Here is a 10,771-nt window from a genome sequence, read left to right on the forward strand (position 1 = left end):
GGGGGGGGGGAATGGGTAAACAAACAAGTGAGGCAGAAAGATAAAAGACCAGAAGAGAAGTGGTGGGTCAACACAATATTTTAAGAGAGAAAAAAAGTAAACAAACGGTCAGCAAGATAATACTTAGGCAAGGTGTCAGTACCCAATTTTTACTGACTTAGGTGGCCTAATAATTGTCCAACACATGTCTTTAAAACTCACACCCAAATTCTTACTATCTTGATAACCGGATCCAGATCCTATTCGGATCATTCACTGCGGATTCATGTGGACCAATTCATCCTTGCCTTTGATTTACTCACGACATAAGTTTAATTTTCTCTTTATTTCTTCTACCAAATACATCTTCTTCGTTCTTTCCTTTTTAAGATGTCCATTCCCGATGAAAAAAATGGAGCAACAATCACAAGACAAATCTGGTGGGGAGGTATCAAAAGAATTAGATGGATTTAAGAGGCCTTGTCCCACTCTCGCTGTCTTTTGGCCAATCTCTTTCTCTGTCCACAAGTTTTTCCCTAAATTTAGTCTTTCGTCACCAGAATAGACGCCAGAGATGATGGGGTTAGTGATGTCACCGAGTAAGTGGGTGACATATCGAGTTTGAAATCAATATTCATCCTCTTTCCTCTCTACAATACAATAAGTCATCACTATTAATGCAATTTACCACAAGGATGGGAAGAAGAAGATGCATCTGGAAGAAAAAGAAAGACTCTGTTTTACGTGAAAGAATTGAATAAATTAACAGAAGTGTAAAATATTAATCCTTGGTCTTAGGATATAAATCAATGGCTAGGATGAACTAGTCCACACGGATCCGCAATGAATGATCCGGTGAGGATTTGGATCCCTAATGACTAAACACCTATCTTCTTCCTCCCTTCCCTATAATGGACATCATAACGTTTTGCTACCTTATCAGTTTGGTAGTTTTTGAAAAACTGAATATGCAGCTTATGGACGTGGTAACTGTGTATCTCTATGGGGATCTAGATACAGAGATCACTCTACGAATTGAAACAATCCGGGTGGATGTGGTATAACCGTCTGAATGAATATTTGACAAGTCAGGGTTATGTGAACAACAAACTATGCCTATGCGTGTTCATCAAGAGGTCACATTCTGGGTTTGTGATCGTTGTAGTTTATGTCGACAACATGAACCTCATCGGAACTCTCGTAGAGCTTGAGGAAATTGTCGTTCACTTGAAATCGGAATTTGAGATGAAAGATTTTGGGAAAACTCGATATTGTCTTGGCCTAGAGATCAACCATTGTTCAGATGAAATCATAGTACATCAATCAAACTACACCCAAAAGGTGTTGCGACGTTTTAATGAGGATAAAGCGAAGCCTTCGAGTACTCCTATGGTTGTTTGGACTGTAGACGCTAAACGACATCCTTTCCGTCCCAAGGAGGATGAGGAAGAGATTTTGGAGCTTAAAGTTCCATACCTAGGTGCAATTGGTGCTTTATTGTACTTGGCTCAGTGTACTAGACCTGAGATCTCTTTCGCTGTTAATTTTTTGGCTAGATACAACAAGATGCCTATACGCAGACACTGGAATGGTGTTAAAGATATTTTTTGCTACCTTAAGGCTACGACGGATTTGAGCTTGTTCTACATCCATAAATCCTCAAAAGGAGTCACCGCCCCCTTCGGTCATCGGGTTGATTCTAGCCTTCCTAGTTATACAGATGTTGGTTATCTGTCTGACCCACATAGAGCACGTTCTCCAACGGGCTATGTCTTTACCGTTGGAGACACCGCTATATCTTGGAGGTCTACCAAGCAAACGCTAATTGCGACTTCTTCGAACCATGTTGAGATTCTCGCCTTGCATGAAGCATCGCGTGAGTGCTTTTGGTTGAGAGTAGTCATGGAACATATTCGAAGCACTAGTGGTTTTACTACCGTCGTTGACCTTCCTACAACGATCTTTGAAGACAATGCAGCATGTATCGAAAGAAGGGATACATCAATGGAGACAACACCAAGCACATATTGCCGAAGTTATTTTATTCTCACCAGTAACAACAACATCAGGCAAATCCGTTCTTGGGGCAACCTGGCCGATCTCTTCACCAAGTGCTTGCCTAAGTCTACTTTTCAGAAGCTAGTCCAAGGAATCAATATGCGAAAACTATCTGAGTTGAATTGCTTATAGTTATCTTATTTGGAAGTTATGTCTGGCTTAGGGGAAGTATCCAGAAGCATACTCACTTGATCTTAATGTATTCTTTTTCCTACGATTAGGAGCATTTTTCCCACTGAGTTTTTTACTACCTAACGAGGTTTTAACTAGGCGCCCATCCTGGGTTTGTTGTGAAATCTCATCCCTGCATTTTACTATTTAAAATTAAGTATCTCATATTTCATATTCATATTTGTAGTTTCGACGCTTTCATATTTACGGCGTATATTTTTTTCGAATAAGTAAAAGGAGGAAATTGCCTCTATTGTATTAAACGGGATTCTTCGCAGACGTATTTGATTCTTTCATGATTTTCTAGATTTCTTTACATATTTGGGTAGTACTCGTTGATATGAACGCGTGAGCACAAACATAATGTTATTTAGAGTTATAACGAAATAGTTATAAACAAACAAAGTTAAGGGCAAAACAATCATTTGACCATATCTGGAAAGCTCCAGATTTGCTAGAGTAATGATCTGTGATGCCACTTGTGTGGCTGTGATGGGAAGAAAATGAGAGAAATGAGGGAAATGAGGGGGAACAGGCCAATGAGAAGAGAGAGCAAGGAGGGGAAATGAGGGAGGAAAGAAGGAGAGGAACCAGCTAACCCCCCATTGACTTGTTTTTGTCCCATGCCACTCGACACCTGACCCGGTTCCTGTAGCGATTTTCGACGCCATATCCAGCGATTCACAGCACAAGGCCACTTGGAAACAACTCAGCATCAACGTCTCTTCCATATTCACCCAAAAATCGAAGAGATAAGCCTCAATTTCATGAAAAACTGCATCAGCGGGTGCGATGGTACCTTGCTGGCGATCCACCATTTCTGAGATGTTCTCCTTCAACCACTACCACCAAAATACTTCTCTTGAGCCCAGGAAAAAACCCCAAACAAGTTTGGGGGTGGTAGAGCACCGGAGAGTAAGAATTGAAGTGCACCAATTTCAAGGGTTTCCGACGGATTGAGAGTGTTTTCAGGCCTTTCCTGGTTAAATTGGATTTCAGCCCAGGTATGGAAGTTCTTCCACTTATTGTGCTCTACATTCTTGTAAAATTTGGTAATTTTTGGAGTTATGTGAATTTTCAAGCTAGTCGGGGCGACGCGTGGCCAGTGGGCCGATGATGCCTTTTTAAGTTAAATTCGATGAGCTGATTTCATATTTGATATCCGTTTGATGTGGTTTGATTGTTTGAACCTATTGTCATTATAGTATGTCACTTGATCATTATATGAATCAACAATCCGACAGTTGGATCGTCACAAAACTTTAATACGTTATAGTATGAAATATTTGAGGACCATAGAAACTTATGGATTGTGAATCCGACGTACGGATCTTCCCTAATTGAATTTCTAAGTTGTAAAACCAAACGTTGATAGCCACTTGAATTTGTGATTGGCTAAGATCCGACCGTCGGATCGCGATGAAATTTTAATATGTCATTTTATGAGCATAATGAGGACCTTAGGAAGTTACAAATCTGAAATTCGATGGGTGAATGTTCCCGATTGAATTACATAGGGTTGTGGACCCCACCATTGACTGAGAGTTGACTTTTGGTCAACATGTCTCAAATCGTTTTAAATACTAAAATTAGTGTTACTAGAGACTCAGTGTGGCTTTACGGGGCCTATCCCATTGAGGGACTTCAATATAGGTGATATAGTTGTTATCCTGGTTTCGTATTTAATATCCTTTGTGATTGTCACTTGATTTTATAAATGTGATTTCTATTGAAATGTGATTCGAATTGTGGATTGGAAATATTTGTGAAATGTGATTTCTATTGAATGTGATTCAAATTGTGGATTGGAAATATTTGTGGAATGTGATTTGACGTGCATATTTGAAATGTGGTTTGATTAGCATGATTGATATGATGTGATGAAATGTGAGGGCTAGTAGTAGACCATTAACCTATTGCCATGGGGTTTGTTGCTTCAAAGCTTGTTTCATTTCTCGTTTCGTTGACCATCCCGAATTGTGTAACTTTTGCTTTGATTCATGTTTTATTTCTTCGAGTCGTTGTTATGTTCTTTGGACTTCTGCTCAGTTCCGTTGAGTGATTTGGAACTGGGTTCCGCTGGGGTTTCGTTGAGTGGTTTGGTTCCCTGCTCCGTCTGGATTTCGTTGAGTGGTCCGGAATCCCTCGTGCTCTGTGATTCTGTTGAGTGGTTTAGAATCGTATCCTGCCTTGGATTTCATTAAGTGGTCTAATATCCATTGTATTCCGTGATTCCGTTGAGTGGTCTGGAATCGTATCTACTCAGATTTCGTTGAAAGGTCCGAAATCCCTTCTACTTCGCAGTTTCGTTGAGTGGTCTAGAATCGTATTCTGATTTGGATTCCGTTGAGTGGTCAAGAATCCCGCTTGGTATTTTAGTTTTGTTGAGTGGTCCGGAACTCGATGTTCTTGGATTTCGTTAAGTGGTCCGAAATACCATTTTTTAGATATGTAGGCTTCGACCGAACTATGTCGCTTTAGCCCTGCATTTTGGTGCGTTATGTGTGTTATTGATTGATGTGATTGTTGAATGGTGTTGGAAAGCATAATTATTGTGAATGGCATAATGACAACTCTTGTTTGGCTTATGATTGGTGTGTGGTGTGGTACTCTTATGCTTTTCTGCTAGAAAGTGTTTTACGAAAAGTTCAGAGTTTAATGAATGGTGAACTACGAATGGCTTGATCCTTATTTAAGGTACGTAGGCAATCTAACGAGGATGTTAGATGTAGCCATAAAGTATAAGAAAACTACTACACAATCCAAATCTTGAGTTGTGCTTTGTCCATATCTCGAAGGCAGGGTACGTTAGATATGGTAACTTGGTGACATCACGTTTCAGGATCGGGGCATGACATTTGTTCTACCTCATCTGCTGAAGGTCTGATGCGATGTTTTGTTTGAGTATTTACACACTCAAGGAGGAGTGTTGCAATCCTATTAGATTAGAAATGTGATTGTATAAATCCTAGTGTATCTATCCATCTTTGAATATTCCCTTTAGTAGTTAATTCTTATTAGAATTGTAATCCTATTAGGTTAAGGATTTAACCTATCCTATTACTATAAATAACGGCACAATGGGGCGATACAATACACACATCAGAATTATTTATCTCTCTTCTCTCTCTCTTGCCGCCGGCCTTCTCCCTCTCTAGTCCTAAATACAGTTCAGTGAATTAGGCCTACAACAAAATGATATATATATATATATATATATATATATATTTTAATAAACGATGTTTTCTACACTAAGAGGGAGGGGGTGAGCTTAACCTCACAATGGGCTAGCAATAATGTAATTCAATTAGTTGTTTATTAAATATTATTTTCTCTATTCTTAATGTAATAAAATGTATATGGAAATTAAAAGACCGATTTTATTATGTGGATTTAGCTGCTTTGATTCATTTATGAGGAATTTCAAGTTCGAATATTATGCATTTACTTCAAATATTTGATTTTCTTTTTGCCATAAAAAATTATTTAAGCAATTAAAGCATATAAATACATTTAAAGCGTGTAAGTCGAGCATAGCACACCATGATTCAAAAAATATCTTATGCATGTGCGTGAGTATGTGCATGAAGGCTAGTTTGAAATAATATGAAAGATTTTATACAAAGCAACTTTTTTTTCCCCTAAGTGCTTTCTGTGGGAATTACTTTACCGACACTTGAAATAACTATTTCATGAATTACCTTTGCAATTTCTCCTCACAAAAACGCTAGAGGTTTTGTATAACTGAACTAACCATTTTAGAATTTTACGTTTAACATTCTAAAAAACTTGTGACTAAGTTGATTTAGAATCTTCATTTCTGCAGTCAAGTTCCTAATTTCGATTCCCGCCTCTCAAAATTGCTTCTGAAGGAAAAAAAATGTATAATTTTAAGATCCGACCTATGTCACATCCCGGCCCGGGCGGGACCACTTCCCGGGCCCGACTCCACTACCGTAGCACGATATTGTCCGCTTTGGGCTTACCATTCCCTCACGGTTTTGTTTTTGGGAACTCACGAGCAACTTCCCAGTGGGTCACCCATCATGGGATTGCTCTAACCCCCTTCTCGCTTAACTTCGGAGTTCCTACAGAACCCGAAGTCAGTGAGCTCCCAAAAGGCCTCGTGCTAGGTAAGGATTGGAATATACATTTAAGGATCACTCCCCTAGGTGATGTGGGATGTCACAATCCACCCCCCTTAGGGGCCCGACGTCCTCGTCGGCACACCACGGCCAGGGTTAGGCTCTGATACCAAATTGTCACATCCCGGCCTGGGGCGGATCACTTCCCGGACCTGCTTCACCACCGTAGCACGATATTGTCCGCTTTGGGCTTACCATTCCCTTACGGTTTTGTTTTTGGGGACTCACACGAGAACTTCCCGATGGGTCACCCATCATGGGATTGCTCTCGCGCACTACTCGCTTAACTTCGGAGTTCCTACAGAACCCGAAGCCAGTGAGCTCCCAAAAGGCCTCGTGCTAGGTAAGGATTGAAATATACATTTAAGGATCACTCCCCTGGATGATGTGGGATGTCACAACCTAAATGTTTTTTTTTAGTCTTTTTTCAGTTTAATTAGAACAATATTTGAAAAGGACATTTAAAATGCGGGAAGAAAAGAATAAACAGATGGCTGGCAGATGGCGGTAGTTCCAATATCAGGTAAGCATGAGGAGTAGAATTGAGGACAGAACCGAAGCCACTCCTTCCTCTTTTATATTTCTTCCCTCTTTAAATTGGAATGAATAAATTAAAACTGTCTGACAAAAACAAAGTTTGCTCTCTTTCTCTCCCTGCCTTCCAATTCCACCGAAATTATTTGTAAGTTTTTTAATTCTCAATCTCATAGCTTTCTGTCTCAAAGAATTGAAGAGATACATATAGATATATATTATGAAGATTGTTCAGTTGCTGAAATTGCTTGCATTTTGTTGAGAGTCTGAATCTCACATCAAAAAAAGAACAAACCTTGCATGTATTTATAAGTAGTTGTGGAAATTCTTGCATTTGTTTTAGTTGAAATTCTTACATTTGACGAAGCTGGTTTAATTATATTCTAGTTTTTTCTTAAGAGTTTTTATTCAAATTTGAAGAATAAAGTTGTTTGGATTTTTGAAGAAATTTACAGAAATTGTGGTGCTTGATGATTTGAGTGGTAAACAGGTTAATATGAGTAGAGGAGAGTCTGAAAACAGAAGAAGATTTAGAAAAGCCAACAGTATATATGGAGAAGATAGGATTCTTGAAGCCACTCCTAGTCCTTCACTCAACAAACCCCAGATAGATATCTCCGAGGTATATATAACCCCGAAAATTTTTAATTTTTTAATTTTTATACAAGCGATGTTGGGAAGAGAGAGAATCAAGCTCAAGACCTCAGCTGCAAGAGTTGAATGTTTTTAACCAACTCTTGGAACTATGGAAAATCCCAGTTCATAATTTTAGTTTTATTCACTATGTAGCAAAAAACCATCTGCATTGCTTCTGATCTCTCTCTCTCTCTCTCTCTCTCTCTCTCTCTCTACAAATTTCATGTGAAGTCTTCTGCAATAGCGAGAGAACTCCATATGGCACGCAGGGAAATAGGTCGGTTCAAAGAAAACAGAGCGGATGCAGACGCCTTAAGAGCACAAGCGCAATCTGAGATGCTTGATGCCATGAAGAGAGCTAAAGATCTCTCTTCTGTAATTGAGGAATCAAACTCCAAGACAAAATCACATACACGAGAGATTGAAGTGCTAAAGAAACCGCGAAGGCCTGTAGGCAGGCGTGAAGATAAGGTATTGGCTACTGGGGATGTGGACGATAAAAAATATACAGAAGTGATGAGAGAATTGGAACTTGTGAGACGGGAACTAAGCATGCTCAAGCTTGATATGGCATCGGTTTTAGAAGAGAAATCGCGGGCAGAGAAGGAAACGGAGGCTGCAAATGCTAATATGTTGTTTTATACAAGCTCAGTGGAAGCAATCAGGAACGAGATTGAGGAAGCAAATGAAGAGCAAGTGCTAGCTGAGTTGGCCCGGATTGAAGCTGCAAGAGAATTTGGAGATATAGAAGCTGAGAGAGAAAAGGAAGCCATTCAATTCTCGTTGGCAGTAGACGAGACCAGGAAGAAAATGAAAGATATTGTTGAAGAGGCTGATTACTCGAAGGAGCTCGAAACCAAATTAGCTGTCACAAACTCTGATGTGGATGTGTTACAGAATGAACTAAAGCTAGTTAAAGAAATGGACAAAAGGATTCAAAGGATTGACAGCTTAACTCGTTCAGAAACCAGTTTTCGGAAAGAGGAGGACCTGGAAGGCTCGGCACTGTTACAGTCAGTTACCGAAGAACTTGAGAAGGCAAAGACAGAATTGGCTGCAGTAAAAGAAGAAGGTTTTCAGTACATGGCCTCCATGGATATTATAAGAAATGAGCTCAAGCATTTAACAGACAAGACAGCTCGGTTAAGGAAGACAGAAGAGAAATCGGATTTAAGCATTCAAAATCTCAACTCAAAGCTTCTCAGAGCAAAAGCCAAGTTGGAAGCTGTATCTGCATCTGAAGAGAAAGCAAAATCAATTGTGTCCAATCTCTCTCTCACTCTCGACAAGCTCAAGACCGAAGCAGAAGCTGCAAAGAAAGAAAAGGAGCTTGTCTGCGAAGAGACTGCAAGCATCAAGTCCGAAATTCTGAAAATGGAATATGAGATAGAATCAACTGAGGAAAAACTACAGGCTGCAATGCAAGAGCTCGAAACAGTCAAATCATCCGAAGCTGTAGCGCTTGATAACCTCAAAAGTCTCATTGAGAAAACCATAAGAGCTAGAGCTTTTGAGTCACAGAGTAGTTCTTCAATTACCATATCCAAGTTTGAACACGAGTACCTGACTGGACGTGCGGTCGCAGCCGAAGAAATTGCTGATAAAAAGGTAGCAGCAGCTCAGGCATGGGTTGAAGCTCTAAAGGCCAGTGAGAAGGAAATACTGATAAGGATAGACTTAACTCTGAGGGATCTCAATGAGAAGAGAGTGGACGAAGAGCAAGAAGTACAGAATTGGGGACAAAAACGGGAGAGAATTGTAGTATCTGGAAGCCGGCAACAAGCCACGCCTAGAAAGTCTATCAGAAGTAATGGATACCAGACTCCATACAGGCGGGTTAGGCATAGAAAATCTGCTTCTCCCGTAGCGCGGAACAATTTCCCCATTCAGAAGAAAAAGCATGTAATGCCTAACCTGACCAAGTTATTCAGTGGTAAGAAAACTGCCAAAGATGAGCGAGCTGTTTGAAGTGTACTGCATCTTAATTTGGCAAAGTGAATCCAGTCCACCACATAAATAAATCGCACTGCCGTATTTTTCGCCATGGGAGCTTGTAGCTTTGCTTTTTCTCAAATAAGTGCTGCTCCTTAAGCTTTTGAAACCAAAAAACATGGAACTCTGGTCAAGTGTGTGATAGCTTTGGGCTGAGCGTGTGGAACATTCATGTCTGTGATTGTATTTTGGAATGCTTTCGTATCAATAAATAGAACAGAGAGCTGTTTGTATTGTATCTCACTTTGAAACATGTTTTTTTGGTATACATTTTAGTTCCGTTTCATAAGAGCGAAAATTTTTCGAGTCCAGTGGTTGTCTAACATGGTATCGCAGCTTTCGATTGCAGGGTGGTTCGAAACGTCCAATCCCCATTCCCGACTTGTTCTTAGCTTCGCATGGTGCAAGATGTGATTGCACCTTCATGCTAAATTTGGGTTGTACAAGTCTTCATTGTGTTCTTCTCAGTTAGGAGGCAAAGACATATCGATTCAACGGATTAATTACATTAGCACTCCCTGACCTTTTTTTGTTTTTCCTAAACCTCTCAGATTTAAAACATTACACTAACATCCTTTAGGTTTTAATTCACTTTCACATATACCCCTTTAGGCAAAAAAATGTCTAAAAGGACAAACGTATCCTTGTAATTAATTACTTAACCAAAAAGAAAACTTTTATAAATAACTAAAAAGGAAATCATGTTGTAAAATTGTGAGAATGAATGTCTATTGTAGTGTATTTGTTATTATGTGAAGTTTTCAAAAAGACTACAGTAGTTTGTTATTATGTGAAGCTTTCAAAAAGAGCAATCACTTCAATTTTTATTTTGTCATGGATGTGACTCTATATAAAGAGTAATCTGTGTGTGATTACAACACACATCAAAGAAAAGAAGTGAAAACAATAATATTAGTATCCTCCCTTTCTCTTTTTCCTGCAATCTTTTTGTGTTATAGCAATCTTTTTATGTTATAGTTACGAAACTAAACAGTGTGATATCTTGCACCTGTTTCTCTCGTATTCCTAATAAAGATTATCTTTCTAACTGTTGTTTATTTATAACAAATCAAATAAAAAATTACACAAAACATTAAAAAAAAAAACATGAACAGGAAACGAAATTAAAGTCGTCTTCTACGCCCGCATCCCTTCCTCTCCCCACCTCTCTTTTGAGGGTTTTTTTTTCCCCTACTAAATTCACCAACAATTAATCAAAAATCCAAATCAAACCCCAACAAAAACAATCAAATTCA

General features: G+C 39.2%; 1 protein-coding gene across 1 annotated transcript; it reads left to right on the top strand.

Annotated features, from left to right (window-relative positions):
• Positions 1-6,895: 6,895 nt before the first annotated feature.
• On the top strand, positions 6,896-9,753 carry LOC137740331 (protein PLASTID MOVEMENT IMPAIRED 15-like). The gene is made up of 3 exons (XM_068480193.1): positions 6,896-7,035; positions 7,378-7,509; positions 7,755-9,753. Exons 2-3 carry the CDS (start codon positions 7,384-7,386, stop codon positions 9,489-9,491), a joined length of 1,863 nt encoding a protein of 620 aa, XP_068336294.1. The 5' UTR covers positions 6,896-7,035; positions 7,378-7,383; the 3' UTR covers positions 9,492-9,753.
• The last annotated feature ends 1,018 nt before the right edge of the window (positions 9,754-10,771 follow it).

The sequence above is a fragment of the Pyrus communis genome, chromosome 7, assembly GCF_963583255.1.
Source record: "Pyrus communis chromosome 7, drPyrComm1.1, whole genome shotgun sequence".
Taxonomy (NCBI): Eukaryota; Viridiplantae; Streptophyta; class Magnoliopsida; order Rosales; family Rosaceae; genus Pyrus; species Pyrus communis.